Genomic DNA, 17,870 nt, shown 5'->3' with positions numbered 1-17,870 from the left:
GAACCCGCTCAGCTCAGCAGTGCAGTAGTTCAATCGAGATAGAAGCAAGGTAATAAGAGCTTACTATAAAAAAAGAAAAGTCAAATTCAAAAGTATAATTATAGATTTTTAGTATCATCTTTATCATAATGTTCACCATCATCATCACTTGTATATTTTTTTTTTAGAATCGTCTATTATTATCATAGTCACTATTTTATCTTTATTATGTTTCATTATTACTATACCACTAACAGACTCTGCTGTGTGGACGCTCAGTGAATGGACAGCAGCAGTAAAGTGGTGAGGCGGTGGACTAGTGGCAGACAATTTGGACTATGGGCAGAAAATTGGGACGACATCAGACTGGAAGGTCTCTGGTTCGACTCCATGGAGTAACAACAAAACATACCTGCATATGTTCAAAAATTCAAGAGGACTCTCCCTTTACCCCACTGTCTAAGTGCCCCTGAGCAAGGCACCTTACTCCTCCAACATCTGCTCCACGGGCGCCGTGCATGGCTGCCCACTGCTCTGTGTTTCCTGCTGTGTTCACCAGATGGGTCAAAAGCAGAGGACAAATTTCCCCTATTTGCATGAAGTGTGTCTGTGTGTGTGTGTGGGATTAACAAATGTATCTTGCATCTTGAAAACAGCGGGTTCGTGCGCCTTTAACTCCCCGCTCCTCCCTCCTCCTCCTCCCGGCAGCAGCTCAACCTCTCGAACGCATCCCGCGTCGGGCACAGTCCAGTGAGACACAGACCATAGAGGTACAGACCAGAAAGGCTCCACGATCACAGACCAGAGAGAAACAGACCATAGAGGTACAGACCAGGAAGGCTCCTCGATCACAGACCACAGAGACTCCTCGGGCCAGTGTGCGGGACAACATCCGGAGTCATGGACTTTACCGGCGGCAGCTCATCCCGCACCCCGAGCTCCTAAAGGGGGGAAACGAGTCTTCTTCTTCTTCTTCCTCTCCGGGGCCGTGTGGTTGGTCTGCGGGACACCTCGGAGCCGGACGCCCGCATGGACGTCGATGGGCCGGAGTGACAAACTCCGCTTCTCCTGGAGGACTGAAGGGGGGGGGGGGGTGTGGGGGGGAGAGAGGACACCTCTGCATGTTGGAGCCTCCTGCTCCAGCCGGAGGGGCATCGCGTGTGTCGGATGTGTGTGGCAGCGAGTGCTGGGTGCGTGTGCGTGTGCGTGTGCGCGGCGGCGGGGTCCGGGAGGCAAGTTCTGTTTCTAGCGCCGTGATTTCCTCCTCCTCTTCTTCCTCTTCTTCTTCCTCTTCTTCTTCTTCTTCTTCTTCTTCTTCTTCTTCTTCTTCTTCTTCTTCTTCTTCTTCTTCTTCTTCTTCTTCTTCTTCTTCTTCTTCTTCTTCTTCTTCTTCTTCTTCTTCTTCTTCTTCTTCTTCTTCTTCTTCTTCTTCTTCTCGCTGCGGGCGGTCCTTCATGTCACGGCCGATCCGATGGTCATCACTGTCCCGTGGAGCGGCTCCGTGATCGCGACCACCACCAGCACCCCCAGCACGACCCCCACCGGGAGGAGGATGATGCCGTCCGGGAAGAGCGTGGAGTGGCTGCAGGAGGAGCTGGAGTCCGGGTCCGGGTCCCTGCTGCTGCTGCTGGACTGCAGAGCCCACGAACTGTACGAGTCCTCGCACGTCGAGTCCGCCATCAACCTGGCCATCCCGGGCCTCATGCTCCGGCGGCTGAAGAAGGGCAACCTGCCCATCCGGTCCATCATCCCCAACAACGAGGACAAGGAGACGTTCGTCAAGCGCTGCAAGACGGACGTGGTGGTGCTGTACGACGAGGCGACCTCCGAGCGGCAGGAGTCCGGGCTGGGGAGCTCGGTGCTCGGGCTGCTGCTGCACAAGCTGCGGGACGACGGCTGCAAGGCTTTCTACCTGGAGGGTAAGACCGCTTTTTAATTCAGTGACTGGATGTTTGTTATTGTCCATTTAACACAGAAAGTGAAAGACAAATGGTGTACCGAACATTGTCCCGTTTAGAGGACATATGCAGATCAACATGTTGGTGTCACTTCACCTCAAGAACACCTGGTATGGGATTATAAAGGTCTATTTGGATTATTTATAATGAAATGAATGGAGACCTGTGTTGGGTTTCATCTCCATATGTTTGCTGTGTGTGAGACTAAAAAACAGTTGAAAGTCTGTCTGCTTTATCAAAAATATACCAAAGCCACTAATATTAGCTTTTACAAAGTGCTATTACAGATTACAATAAACATCACACAAATCCAGATGTTTTCTCCTGAGCTGTTGTTTATTATTAATCCGAATGAGGCAGCCTCACTTGTGTCTGTTTATACTGAAGAAGTATTACATCATCACAGATACACTGTAACAGTGTGTAGTCATAATGAACTTTCATGTTCGACTGGATCACTTCTCTTATCGTAAAAACGTCGTCATTCTCAGTGTTAATTATTATCCGAGAGAAACATTGAACAGTTGTTATGGAGCTGAGTCAAAGATGTTTTCAATTAAATGCTGCAACAGGGAAAAAAAAAAAGAAATGGCCCCGCCATGTTGTGTGTTCCTTTAGGAGAAGACTGGCTCTTTTTTTTCATGAATGAACAGGGAAGTGAGGAATCAGAGACACACTCTGGAAGCCTCCGCCAGCGAGCGGAGGAGAAGGAGTTATGAAAGCACCGCACACACATTACATGCAGCAGCAGCAGCAGATATGGGTCTGATTGATTCTAGAATATCACAGCAATGTTTGAGTGGTGTCACAATCCCAGCTGCCATTCACAAAAAGTCCACAGAGCTGTGATGAAGCAGAGCTGGCTGACTGACTGACTGACTGATTGTCCCCGGGCTCAGCTTCTCTCAATGGAGCACATCCATGTCCAGCCTCTTTATTCATAATGCTTTAAAAGTCTTGTTTAATATCGTCTGCCACATCAGTATATGATGTAGTGCTACATTAAACTATGGTAGACTAAGAGGAACACGAGTGGGGCTGGGAGATGAAACAATAACAATACTTACCGCAATATATTTTTCATCAATAGCGATATAACAAATGTTCGATCTGTATCGATTTTAATCTTCTGCATAAAGCACGGTGGGGAGGTATAATACATCACTGATCTAACTCAGATTTGTACATTTCACTTAAAAGAAATAATAGTTTAACCTTTAACATGATAATTATCAATATCGACTGAAATGAAATGTTTTATCTTGATATAATTTCAGTCCATATCGTTCAGAGTTCATTTCAAGTGTGAATTTCATTTGACCTTCACTTCTACCTGGTTACAGTTAAAACATGTGATGTTGTTAGAATATGTCTAGTTAAAATATGAGTACGTATTTTTATTGTTTTTATAAGTGTTTTATTTACTAGTATTGTTAATATGTTTTTATGCTTCTTGTTCATGGTTTCACCTCTTGTATAATGCAGCTGCCATCTTGAACACGCTCAATTGTGCATTTTACCACAAACACACAGTTATACAACTGTGGGTATTTACTCATGTCAGTTTCTTTTCACCATCCAAATATTGACCCTCTCCTCTGGTCCTCTCCTCGTCCTCCAGGGGGCTTCAACAAGTTCCAGTCTGAGTACCCCGAGCACTGTGAGACCAACCTGGACTGCTCCTGTCCCAGCAGCTCCCCGCCCACCTCCGTCCTGGGTCTGGGGGGGCTGCGCATCAGCTCCGACTGCTCCGACGGGGAATCGGACCGTGAGCCGGGCAGCGCCACGGAGTCGGAGGGCAGCCCCCTCCCCAGCAACCAGCCGGCCTTCCCCGTCCAGATCCTGCCCTACCTTTACCTGGGCTGTGCCAAAGACTCCGCCAACCTGGATGTGCTCAGCAAGTACAATATCAAGTACATCCTCAACGTGACGCCCAACCTGCCCAACATGTTCGAGCACGAAGGCGACTTCAAGTACAAACAGATCCCCATCTCCGATCACTGGAGCCAGAACCTCTCGCAGTTTTTCCCAGAGGCCATTTCATTCATCGGTGAGTAAAGGAGGAGTTTGCTCCGGTTAATGTCGTGTACGTCAGATTCCTTTGTTAACAGCAGTGTTTTGATCTTTGATTGATCTGCCGATACTTTTCTTGATTAATATAGGATTTATAAAATGTCAAAAGTCAACTATAAACATAGGTTGGTTTAGGGTTAAATTACATAATAACTTTCAATACAATGTAATGTTACATAATTTCAATATAATGCTTGTTTCACTGGAATACAACTTTAAAACAAAACATGATGAACTCATGATACCTCATCATCGCCTGTTTACCGGCTGTGACCAGTTCACCCAAAGAAATATAAGATAATAAGGATATACAGTAAGTTACACAACAAAAGAAAAACATGTGAGAGTCTAAACATCTGCATAATTGTGTGGATAATATAGTTAAAAGGTTCTGATATTTTTCACCATCTCAAGTCTTTTCGAGCAGATGTTCAAACATCAGAAGCAGAAACCAGTGAATATTTTGTATTATTCCCCCGAAAAATGATTAAAATGTCAAATGAATGATAAATCGCAGTGACTGTAGAGACGCAATCAGTGGTAATCATCTATCGATTTGTCGTTTAGTTTATGAAAATGTCATAAAATGGTTTAAAATGCACATCGCTGTTGTTGAGAAGGCTCACATCTTAAAATTGCCTGTGTTGTTCGACCAACATTCCAAAACACAAAAGATTTGATTTTCTGTCACATAGAACAAAGAAAACAACAGCGCTTTCCATTTAGTCTCTCGTTATGTAAGATTACGTTTACCCTCCTTTATTAAATCTATATAAATCAAGAAAATGTTTTTTATTTGCATTGAAACAGTTTCCTGGAAATCGTTTCAGACAGAATTTAGAGCATTTCTATACTGCACTTTGACTGATGAAATATTAGAATTTAAAATCACTAAACACAAAACAAGGTCTTGAATAAAACATGGAAATGGATTTACGGAGACTGAGAGCACACTGAAGCCACATGACTTTCATCCAGCTTTTTCAGAACTGTTCTCTTGCATTTCCCATCGTTCCCAGTGACTTAACTCCCCTGGAATGAGCGAATTCCCTCTCTGATGACTCGGTGCCAGAGCTTTTTATGTTTGTCTTAGATTGTCCAGACCCCTGACCTTTCTTTTTCTTCGAGGGGGGGGGGGGGGGTAATGTTTCTGCGTAGGTGTGAGGAAGTGTGACATATGCCAGAGCCAGAGGTTGTGGCAGACTGGGTTCATGCTGATGGTTAATGGCGCTGCCTGACTGGCTGTAATGTGCAGGAATTACATCACATCTTAACTGCAGGGTAATTATGGGTAAAGGAGATAAGCTCGGGGTTGAAAAAGATGTGACCTCGCGCTGTGCTGCTGTAAACTGCGGATTCCTTAAATGTCTGAAATTATTATCGAAGGAGGCTTTTAATGTATAGAGGGAGGGGGTTGGGGTATTCTGTTATTTTAACAGCCTGACAAATAGAAGGATGTTGCAGTGACGTAATGCTGCAAATGCTCCACAGATCAGCTCATTGCAGATTAACTCCTGGTTACTTATTCGACTTCTTGGCCTTGTATTGTTTGCTTCAAGTCTCCCGATGAGGATTTTTGACCCCTTTCTTTTATTGTTGAGAGCAAGAACACTTCATATATGAATTTAATTTGGCTTCCGCTTGGCAGCCTGAGCTTGTGAGCCATCTGACCCCAATCCTGCAACAAGAGATGCAGCCGGAGCCGGAGTGAGGAGAGGCAGAGAGCGATAAAGGAGAGGATGAAAGACATTGAGAGAAGGAAGAAAGAAAGGAAAGAAGCACTTAACTCTCGCCCTAATGGCCTTTAGTGATGCAAGTGCAAGAGCTCGAAAAGGTGGATGGATGTAGCCTGTTAATAATGTAAGATGTTTCTTTTTTATTCATGTTTTTGTACAGACTGAGAGCTAGAAAGCAGAATGAAGCACGGCTGGCTGCTGTCATTGAGAAGTGATATTCTGAATTGTACTTGTAAATTAAATGCGTTTTCTTTTCATTTTGAAAAAAACAAGGTCAGATTTTCTTTTTCCATATTTTGCGTTGGAGTCAATGTGTTATACAATAGATCGTGTTGAATCAGGGCTGGATGATCAGTGTCAGTCTTCAGTGACCTTCAGTGACTCCTTTTTTTTACTTAAAAAGGAAAAAGAGTAAACGTTGTTGAGTCTTTAAAGTGATTGTTTTGTCTAACGAATTTTCCAAAATCCAACTAAATGTACCATGTGATCATTCAAATGATAATTCAACTGTCAAAACTTGGTCACATTGCTACTTCCTATGACTTTACTTGTGACAACATTTGAGCTGCGACTAACAAGTCATTTTAGTACAAAGATGATTTTGTCTTTATACATCATTTGGTCTTTAAAATATCAGGGGGAAAAAATCGAATAACATTCATCACAGTTTCACAGAACATGTCTATAGTCGTCCTGTTTCATAGCAGTAGAACTATTATGTAGATTCTTCATGTGATCAATGATCTTGTCCTTCTGCTTATTAAGTTGCTTAAAAAGACTAATAATTCTTGTTTGTTGACACAGTAGAAGTGTTACATAACTCACAACTCGTATTGATATTTGGTTATAGTGAGAAGGGTGATGAAACTAATGATTCGCTTTACCCCTAACTTAAACGTGCTTGAAATCTCAACAAGGGCATTCGATTTAATGAGAAAATCTTTTGGCTCATTAATAATTTAAAGTCTTAGATGTATGATACAGGGTTTTATGGGTTTTAACAGTTGTCTTACCCTCTTTCTCATGCTTTCTCCTATTCTCATGGTTCCCCCCTCTCATCCTCAGACGAGGCACGTTCGAAAAAGTGTGGCATCCTGGTGCACTGCCTGGCCGGGATCAGCCGCTCGGTGACCGTCACGGTGGCCTACCTGATGCAGAAGCTCAACCTGTCGCTCAACGACGCCTACGACTTTGTCAAGCGCAAAAAGTCGAACATTTCCCCCAACTTTAACTTCATGGGCCAGCTCCTGGACTTTGAGCGGACGCTGGGCCTCAACAGCCCCTGTGACAACCACTCCACCTCCCCCCCGCACGACCAGCTCTTCTTCACCACCCCGACCAATCACAATGTGTTTCAACTGGACACGCTGGGGTCCACATGAAAATCAGAGGACAGGGGAGGGGCGTGTCAAGCTGGTGTTGTTACCGTGGTAACAAGTGGCTGCACTTGAGCTTGCTTTACGCGGCCAGTTTTAATGAATGTTTTAGCCTCCTGAAGCTCGTTGTCCGAGAGCCTGGCCACAGAGCAGCGCCGGACGGACAGCGGAGGTCACAGATGCCACGTTAACAGGGGGAAGGCGAGTGATTTAAAAAAAAAAGAAACCTAGAGCGAGGAACTGACAGACAGAGGCGTCCTCCTCAGAGTGGACTGAATCTTGAGGGAGGGCTCAGAGAGGAGGAGACTGAACTGATTGAGGACCTGAGCGAAGGGTGACAGCTTCCTTCGAAGGCGGGAGCACGGGAACGTCTGCGGCGCTCGACTTGTGATGCGCCGGCGTCCTCTGGTCCTGTCCTTGTTTCTGTCTCGGCCCCTCGAGCTGAGCTGACTGGTGCCAAGTGGAGAACCTGGGATTTACTCGTAGGAAATCTCGCTCTACTGAATGTAGAGTTTTTAAAAACCAAGGAATTAACACACACACACATGCGCGCACACACATAAACAAAAGTATGTATGTTTGTACTGTATGTACTGTATGTATGTTAACGTACATAGCAGAAATTGTATGGGCAGTCCTTAACAAGTATGTCTATATGCATTTTGTATATTTTTGTGTACATTTATGCACAAATCTATACGATATATAAATATTTACACAGAAATGTTATCTTTGTCCAAAAAAAAACAAAGTAATCCAATCCAGTAATGGCTAAAGAGATTGTAAAACTAAAGGAGAGTGGGTGTGGCGACGCCATCAAAGGAATATTGTTGTGAGTTGTCTTTTTTTTTTCGTTTTGTTTTTCTTTTAGGTTTGTAATGACCTAATGCAGTTTGCACAGTGGTGTAGCCATTGACTTGTTGGCACTTGGAGCCAGTGCTGGAAGCAGGCAGATAAATAGACATTCAGAGGGGAGGAGGGGAGAGAGGGGAGAAGAGGGCCAGTCCCAGGCTGCGACGAGTCCAGACAGCTGCACCGTGCAGTGGGGGGGGAGCAGGAGCTGGGCCCAGGGCAAAGGACCAAGGTTCAGGGTTCAGGGATGAGTAAGAGTCAAACTGTGGGTTAGTCCAGATACAGAGTTGCCAGTTGAATTGTGGTCAGTTGTGCGACCAGTGTTGATGTTGGCAAGAGATTTCAAGTGCAACTTCCCAGTTCCTACTTCCTTCCCCAACATGACTGTTCATCCAGTTGCCTAAGTTCTTTCATTTCAGTCTGAAACCAGACTCTTAACTTCCTTGGTTATTTCATCACAACGTATTGTCTTACTGTGTTTTTGCCAAACTGGTTTTCTAACCGCCGTGACTCTTGTACTTCGAGGCTGGGACTTGGGCGAGAGCTTAAAGTTGGGGTTGGAGAATCTTGGGTAGTGTTAACATTTCTGGGCAGCTTATTCCAGCGACGTCGGGCAAAGAAGTGCCTCAACTCTCATGTATTACCTACACTGCAAACTTCTTCTTGCCCAAGAGGAGCTGGTTTGATTTGTTGGTCTATCTTCGGTTCCTTTCAGGTACCAAATAGATGCCAAAAAAAAGGGACTCGTGGACGAGGGACTGTGATTGTAACTTGGTTTCTGGGTCAGGGTTGTGGTGTTGTGGACGGGGACTCAGCTACAGACTGCACTTAACCTACTTAATAGCTTCACGTCCCTTAGCTGCAATGGAGAAAATAGAAAGGAAGGTCTTTCTGGCGGGAGATCACCTATTTTATCAAAGAATCATTTGAATTACCCTTAAGCCTCGGGTATATTCAATGAAATAAACACAAAAATGATAAATAGGATGATAGAGGTTGGATGTCGATTTACCGGGTTGGGAGATGAACGCTGTGTTTTTTTAACTGCTGCTGCTGCTGAATATGGCGGCAACAGCAGGTGGTCAGGGAGTTTTTTCAGACCCGCTCCACATTAGTAGCACTTAAACTTGTTAAATATGATTTGAAAAACAAATGACAGAATCCTGCAGTGATTTCAAGAAAAAATATTACAAAAAAAAAAAGTTCAAATTTCCTTCTGCTGCATTAATTGTGTTGGTAAGGTAGGTTAGGGTTAGGCTGGTTTTAGGGCTACAGCACATGGACTTAGGGCAACGTCTGTAGATACAATGGGGCTCATGCAAGAACATTTTCATTTTCCTATCCAAATTTTTATCCACAAAGTCGGATTTAGAAACTATTAACAAAGATGTACATTTTCGGAAATCGTGGCCATTACCTTAATGGGCACCTAAAAATAACCACGTAAAGCGACCTGTCTCGCTCCATTTGTAAAAAAAATATATTCACAAGTATGTCATTGCGATTTAAATAAGCAGAAGTTCATACTGAGGACCATATCAGAAATCAGGAGACCAAAACACATCAGTCAGTCCTGCTTAGGGACCCAAAAATACAGACAAGTAGGTTACAACCGTGTTTATTCTACACTGTCAGCGTAGATATGAGTTTAATGCCAAAAAATATCTTGCCGCAGCAAAGTGGTTGCTGATATTTAAAAGTGAGACAGGGAATACCACCAGGCGACAGGTTATGTTCTGTTCCAGATGGAACATCAGATGTTTGGCTCTGTGAACAGCAGAAAGATGCTGAGGCGTGAACTCTCATGCCAGTCAAAACTTGAACTCAAGCATTTACGTAAGTCTGGAACACATTCAAACCTTCAATTCATAAAGATTTATACGTCAAACATGTTTCTCTCCGCCCAGGGGAGAAAAGCAGACTGTTGGTGACTCACACGACATGTCCAGACTACTCATGAGTTTACTTTGTATTGCAGAGGAAACAAGAGGTGAATGTAACAAGTTAGAGACGTCGTGAGCGAATCCAGAAAACCTCAGTGGAATGGGTGCTGGATTAAAGTACTAAAATTGCAGAATTCCAGCTCCTTTTAGTTTTATTAGTGACGTTTCCATCTACAGGTCTTCCCTCAGGCCTAAATCCAACTTAGTTCTCACCAATTACTCACATGTGATAATAACCAACCTGTTTGTGAGAGTGTTTTTTGCATGAGGCCCAGTGTCTTACAGCAAAGTAAAGAGCGTTAGTTTGAAGGTGAAAATGTGGACGGGGTCAAAGCAGAAACAAAGAACTGGGTTTCCGAGGGGACAGCAGCAGAACAGGGTTGGTTTCAGCTGGCCTTATATAATCTTTCTAACTTGTTTCTAATGCTGACTGTTCAATACTCTTTGTATCTCACTTTAGAAAAAAGCATTGTGTAAAAAAATAAAAATAAATGTTTGTTAACTGTTATTTGAATCAGAACATGGTAATAACGGACAGCCAGCTGTCGTTTTACCGTAACGGGTCACACGAGGTCGTGTTTGTTACTCTGCAATATATCAAAACACCTTTTTTGCAGTATTTTGTAAACTCAAGACCTCAACATTTTTTCAATTCTTCTTCTTTTATACTCTATATATCTCTTCTATATGATTATACAACATCCAGTTCGATTATGGCTTGTGGACTGAAGTAACATTTCTCCTGGGGTGTCCAAAAATGTAGGGCCGCTGTGCCCAGTATTAACCTGAAAGATGCCCTCTTTGACACACACAAACACAGACACACACACAGACAACACTGCTTCACACAGCCAGAGCTGTGGTTCAGCATGCCAGTTATATTTCACAATAGAAGATTACACCACCTGGCTTAAATAATTACAAGGTCTTTTTCCGTCTTGTTTTGATATATTGTGCTCTATGCTATTCCTGTGGCCTTTCTATATGAATATATATATAAGTATATATATGTTATGAATTTATATGCAAAAGTTCCTCTCTCATTATAGCATCAGAGATGAAAATAATACTACCATGCTTGAATGGACTTCCCTCGTCCGGAGTCATATCCCACTTACAATAAGAAAAAAAACCCTGAGGACTTGATCACTTGCACCCTAGGATTGAAATATATTTCAGTACGGAGCTTTTCTATTTAAAAAAAGGAAAATGGTTGATTTCAAGCTGCTTTCTTGAGTTTTTGTGTCTTTGTAACAATGAAAGAGAAATCAAGTCTTTTTCTCTGTTTGTAAATTTGCCAGATCGCGGGAACGGCAGATCTGTGTCCTTAAACTTGTAGCTACATCTTGGTTAGAATGTGCTCGGGAGGTAAAGACATGAGCGAGCGGGAGCAGCGGGAGCGGCGGCCGAAAAACACAAAGTGAAAGAAAAAGTGAATGATTTAAAAATGTTACCTCAGTGAGGAATTTTTCAGGGATTTTTTTGACAATGCATCTTGCATCATGTTACAGCTTCAGACACATGTTGAATAGCTGTTTCGTATTGTGCTGTAAACAGTTTTTAAAACAAGATGCAATCTGTCTGTGTATAAAAACAAGGGTGCGTGTGAACCGAGGCAGCTTCACCTTTCTGTCCTCTGAAGGAAATACGACTGACCCTATGTATTGTACAGTGTATGGAAACAACATGAGACATGTTTATACCGCAAAATAAATATTGAAATATTTTTTTCTTTAATATGTGTTTTCTTCGTTGTTCTTACTGCAAAGTGACATTAAGAGCTAAATCCAGTTGAAGCAGAAGAATTTGTCATCTGTTGACCAGCAGATCGACAGTATCTATGGTTCAGTATTCATCAGCTCATTGATTTATCAACCTGTCAATTTCATGATTCCAAACTTCAGGGTCAAGATGAATCTGATGATTTCGCAAAAAACAGGATAATGGAAAATGAGAAGAAAAAAATATTGCGACACAAAGTTGTTTTTTCAAACACTGACCTGTAGTTTGTTGTGTAATTCTATTGATTTAGTTTTCTATAAATTATTTAATAAAGACTAAAAAAATGGATTAAAAATCGCTTACAACATATAGACAGATAAATGGTAACAATGCATTGATTAATAAGTTAACTGTTTATAGCTACATTATAATAATGGAATAAGTGTAGTGGAAGCATTATCTGTAGTTACACAAGTTTGTTCGGTTTTACTTTGCCTAAGACTTCCCCTTAGCTTCCTTAGCACACACACACACACACACAGACAAAGAGTCATTGTCTGGTTGCGTCCTCACTGTGGAGTTAAAGGTTTCTGACCGCCAAACGTTGGATTGCTTAAACTGAAACTTTGCCACTTCCCGTCTCATACGCCACTTCCTCAACCACTTCGATCATAATCCAACTGTCTTCATAGATCGATTCCCTTACGTTCATAGATATGAAGCTATGGCCTGGAAACACAGGGGGAAACTGCTACTGCCTGGCTGCAGTCAAAGGTTTACAATTTAGCAGCCCGGCAGCACCTCAAATGCGCCATATTTGAAACATTATACTGAATCTCATTTGTTTAATTCGGGTGTAGGGTTAGGGTTAGGCTCAAGGGTTACCCTAACTTGTTTGGACTTTCTATTGGTTTCCTGACAACAATTCCAAGAATTGTCCTGGCACATAATCCACTTTTAGAAAGCTATGGAGGCGTTAGGAACAGCTGCTGTGTGTTTGACGATCCCCTCACGCTACCTCTCTTTGGTGCTGGCTGGTTAATTCTGATAATGAATGAAACAAGAGGGACAAATGGAATTACCCCCCACACACACACACACAAGATTGAGCAATTACAGATCTTTGATGCCCTTAAACGTCCGGGGCTTCACACACATAAGTGGATCAGCGTATGTCTCCCCGTCGCAGAGACTCATGACCAGAATCGGGGATTGTAATCATATTCCACGAATGAGAAATTCCCAGTAAGCAGGGGTCATATGATTGCGTTGATTGGGTGGGAGCGGTGTTTCTGTAATCAAATGAGCTGTTTCCCAGTAGTTATGCTAAGCTACGCTGAAAGGCTTCTCACTCCGGCTGCATTTTTCCCGGACATCGGTCAGAGTGGTATCGATCTTCTCATATAATTGTTGGTGAAGAAGGTGAATAAGCTCTTCTTATTCTTATATTCTTCTTCTTCTTCTCCAAGAAACAGTGGTTCTCTCCCTGTTTTCAATGTGTCCATCAACTGCATTCCAACATAACCTCTCTGTCGTTTCCCTTTTCTCAACTAGTGTGTAGTAATGGCACATGTTCAGATGCCGACAGTGAAGGGGAGAAGGAGAATCAGCAAAGTAAGGAAGTGAGAAGGAGGGTTGATACAAAAAGAAGAGCATCTTAAAGACGGCACCATGAGCCGAGCGGAGCTGAGCCGGCTATAAAATCTCCTCGTCTCCTCCAGTGTTGTTCTCGCTTCTCGTTCTAACCTTGAACAATGGCTCTCCTTCATTTCTGCTACAACTTTCTCCACAGTCATGTGAGCCGTTCACCTCAGTTTCACTCAGACAGGATCGAAGTTCAGTTTTTGTCTGGGTCGACAGTACAATACAAGAAACAGGTCAGATCAACGACTAGAGCACTGGAACTATGAAATATAGAATATAGGTTGACAACATAAGATATAAACAACAACACTCTGTGTATATATGGGGATTTATGTTTAAAAGTAAAGGTTGAGTATGTAGCAGCCCTGGTTCAATGGCGGCAGTAATGGTTGCCGTTTATTTCATTGAAGACGGAGGGGAAATTAAGGATTTCGTGGCGCCACCCTCTCTGGTGCCCAGGAAACACAGAGACAAGGTTTCCCACATGTCAATCATCATCGTGATATTTCAAGTAACTGTAAATGTTTCCCGCTCTAATTTGAGGTAATTAAAGCCGAGGGTTTAACAAGAGCTAGGATTGTTAAAGGAATTAATCGAGGGCACTGTGCCACTTTCTATTTTGTCTACTGAAGAACGTCTGGGGGTTTGAAGAGCTGCAGACACAGCACTCTAATGAAGATGCTTCACCCTGGTTTCCTAAAGGTGAAAGATCTGAAGACTAAAAGTTATACCATAGAATACATCACACATTCAGTCACACCTTTGTACTCATTCTAGGGAGTTCAATGTCGAGGAATTTATCATTATCTGTATAAAAAGATGGAGGACGCGTCTCCATTTCCTCCCACTATCCAGAAACTAAGCTAAAATATCCCGGATACGAACGCTGCCATCTTGCTCGTTTGGAACCAGAGTCTGCAGCTGTCAATCATGATGTTTCACCCCATTATTTATAACATCAAATAACTAATTAAACCCATATTTACTCAAGTAAAAGTGAACATTTATTTTTTAAAATCACTATAAGAAAGTAAATGAAATATGGCAGCAGGAAAAAAAACATAATCTTCTACAGTCAGTCATGAAACTTTGTCTTTGTCTGTTCAGGAATGTGTTTGATTTGCACCGGTTGTTTCAGACGTAAACCCGGGGGGGGGGGGATAAAGGGTCACAGCAGAAAGTGCAGTAGCTGCAGGTGCCGACTCGCCCTCCACAGAGTATGTGTGGCTGTTTAAGAAAATCAGCATCTGCGTCTATATGTAGTGTGTGTGTGTGTGTGTGTGTGTTCTGCCGGCTGCCATTTTCACGCCCCTGAATGCAGCACGGACCTATGTCAGGAATGGCCTCCATCTCTTTCTCTTCAGCGTTTCTCCCGGTGTTCTCTGTTGGATTGACAGAGCTGGAATTCTTACAGATAAATCACATAAGCTGCTCTGGTGCTGTTTCTTTGATTGGCTCAAATAATAACAGAGAAACACTGCTGCTGCTGCTGCTGCTGCTGCTGCTGCTGCTGCTGCTGCTGCTGCTGCTGCTGCTGCTGCTGCTGCTGCTGCTGCTGCTGCTGCTGCTGCTGCTGCTGCTGCTGCAGTACTGAGGTAAACACTGTCCTCCCACTGTGAGTGCTTCTGCTACTGATGCACTGGACTCTCTCTCTCTCTCTCTGTACACACTTACATAAAGAACCAGTGCAGCACTCTCCCCAGCGACTCACCACTTCAAGAGCATAATAAGAGGGGGCTATGGGCGAGGAGGGAGAGAGACGGGACGAGCGAGGGAGCAGAATGACGCAGATGTTCATGTTTCATCATGTTGAGATCCACATACCTGTCGAGTGGAAACTTTGAAAAAGGACAAGGAAGCTGACGAGGCACCCTTAATCACATCGGCACCGTCATCATAGATTCTGAGAGTTATTGTCTTTGTCTGTGTCAGATGCTTGTAAGGCTGCAGCTCAGGGGGAAGAGAGAGTTGACCACTAACCGGAAAGTCGATGGTTTGATGCCCAGTTCCTATAGTCTGCATTCCTAAGTGTCCTTGGGCAAGATACTGAACTCCAAATTGCTCTTGTAGTGCCGATAATGTGTCATATAAACAATTCTGTATGAAAGTGTGTGTGAGTGGGTGAATACCAGTAAATCGCTTTGAGTGGTCGATCAGGAATTTATTGGTTCAGAACCGACACTGTATATAAAGATGATGATGACAGCTTCTCCCACAAGTGAAGCCAAAGCATCTCTTTCGCCACTTGCTGGCTGGCTGCAGCATGAGGAAATTAATCTGGCCCCCCCATGTTAGTGGATGGGACATGGGCCAAAAAAAAGTGTTCATTTTTCCACTGATTCGGTTTGAATTAGTTCAATTATCCTATAAAAGAGGGTGTGATGTCTTGATTGACAGCTGGGACGGACTCACAAGTGGTCAAGCACATGTATATCAGGATTGAGCCGGAATCTCGCTGCCATGTCTTCATCCCCACAATCGCTGCTGCTCAGAATTTGGCTCCAAATGAGCAAAATGGCAGCGTTCAATATTTTGGCTTCATTGCTGTACAGCGGGAGATAGTGGAGATGCGTCGTCCATCTTTATCAACAGTCTATGTTTCAGACTCAATATTTCTCTTTCATTTATCCTCACAGAACAAAAAAGGCTAAATATTGAGCAGTAAATATACAAAAGAAAGAAAAAGGCAAAAGCAATCTAGACAACTTTACTGACGTTACTGAGCATATTAATAATACATGATCAAATAAAAGCCACACTGTGGACCCGTCTAACCTCCACTGTACACAGATTCTGTATAAATCACCCAAAAACAAGCTTCAAAATTCCTGTTTGTCACTCGAGTGTTTTTCGGCATTTGCTGAAAAGACTGAAGCATTTCTCAGGGGATCAGTCTCATTAGCTCCCAGCAGGAGATAACAAAGTGCCGCCAGGTGTAGTGTTTCCTGGCTGCTGCCTTTCAAACTGCAGTAGTTCGGCCTCAAGTTCAGACGGTTAAACGCCAACTGTGTGTGGAAGGATTTATTTGTGAGGACAACAAACTATTGTATTTGTCTGATTGTTTAATTATTTATAATTATCAAGCACATGGAAAGATTTGACCTTGATTGTATGTATTTTTTGACTTTGAACATTTCAATCCCTATCTTGGGTAGTGGAGCTCGAGATACAAACGCTAACCCTGAGACTTTCTAGAGCCACTCTCAACCTGTTCTTTCCAATCAAGCATCAAAATAGAACAAACAAATGCTTGTCATCTCCACACCTTTCGCCATACATGACAAAAAGTTGTGAAATAAGTTACTACATGCAGTTCAGTGGAATATGGTCAATAACCACTGTTATGACATCGAGTTTCTGGAGAATTCACACATGGTCAGTTTATTGGTGTAAGCTGACGGACTTCCTGCAAGCTCATCGCAAACACACACACACACACACACACACACACACACACACACACACACACACACACACACACGCCTGAACAAAGTCCTGACACAACTGACATCATCTTTAACTGAGTGATTGGCGCCATAAAAGCAAAACATGGAAATTTGCTTTTAATAACTTATTCAAGTTTTTTTAGGAGTAAAATAAATGTCTCATGTTTGTTGGTTGTGTTACTGAGGCCAAATACAGTTGTAGATTGGCAGGAAAAGACAGATATTCTTTTAGACTATGATCTCAGCTGTTGTTCCATCAAGTGTGTGATTGTGTGTGTGTGTGTATGTGTGTGTGTGTGTTTGTGTGTGTCTGTTTGTTACATCCTAACTAACATCAGACCAGCATTGACCTAAGTGATTGATAGTCTTGATGAAGATCTTTCTGGGGTTTTATTCCATCCTCATTACGATCACCGACCAAATGGCTCAGGTTGTTCGATAGCGGTCGTGTTGTTCAGTCAATTCAGCTTAAGGAGCAGTCACTAGTGTGGTGGGATCGTCTGTGGCTGTAAGGTGCACGTTCAAGTTCAACTCCTGCCTGGGTTTGTAGCACCTGGTGCTTCATTACCAGCCTTGCTGCGGGGGCGTCTGGCGCCTGTGGGTGTGTTCATGGGCCCATGTGATTGTTTGACTTTGACCCCGTCTGTGCAGAGCAAACACCGTCTGGACTCAGCCCTGTTGGACACGACCTCAGAGGCCACTGGGGTGTTTGCTTGTGCCGTGTGTTTCAGAAAATGGTGTTTCATGGGAACAAATTCACTTTGTAACTTCTAGGGGGCGTTTTTTAAAAAGATTACAAACACTTGTTTCCCTTCTAATCCCTTTCAGCCGGTGGTCCATGTCTTACTCTCAGTGTAAAGTCTCTCCAGTATCTCATGACAAGGGGGAATAGACAGAGGCTGCAGACAGGGTGAGGTGATCAGCAGGATACATTAAAGTCACGCTGGTGCTTCAAAGTTAAACAGTAACAGTAGGTGATTACCAGATTACAGTCAGTGGCCGTCATGTGTGTACAGTATGTGTGTGGATGTGTTTACACAAGCCCCATATAAAATCTATTAGGATTATTTATTATTCAAGTGATTTTGAAGGACGGGCTTAATGGAGCTTTGGAGGTTTTTCAGGAAAGCTCAAAAACAGC

At 43.1% G+C, this 17,870-nt stretch overlaps 1 protein-coding gene across 1 annotated transcript; it reads left to right on the top strand.

The window, feature by feature from the left end:
• The first annotated feature begins 1,359 nt into the window (after window positions 1-1,359).
• Window positions 1,360-11,654, top strand: dusp7 (dual specificity phosphatase 7). Its single transcript, XM_061070691.1, has 3 exons — window positions 1,360-1,898; window positions 3,559-3,987; window positions 6,812-11,654. Exons 1-3 carry the CDS (start codon window positions 1,451-1,453, stop codon window positions 7,126-7,128), a joined length of 1,194 nt encoding a protein of 397 aa, XP_060926674.1. The 5' UTR covers window positions 1,360-1,450; the 3' UTR covers window positions 7,129-11,654.
• Window positions 11,655-17,870: the final 6,216 nt, after the last annotated feature.

This window comes from Limanda limanda, chromosome 4 (assembly GCF_963576545.1).
Source record: "Limanda limanda chromosome 4, fLimLim1.1, whole genome shotgun sequence".
Taxonomy (NCBI): Eukaryota; Metazoa; Chordata; class Actinopteri; order Pleuronectiformes; family Pleuronectidae; genus Limanda; species Limanda limanda.
This window is presented reverse-complemented; position numbering and strand designations above follow the sequence as displayed.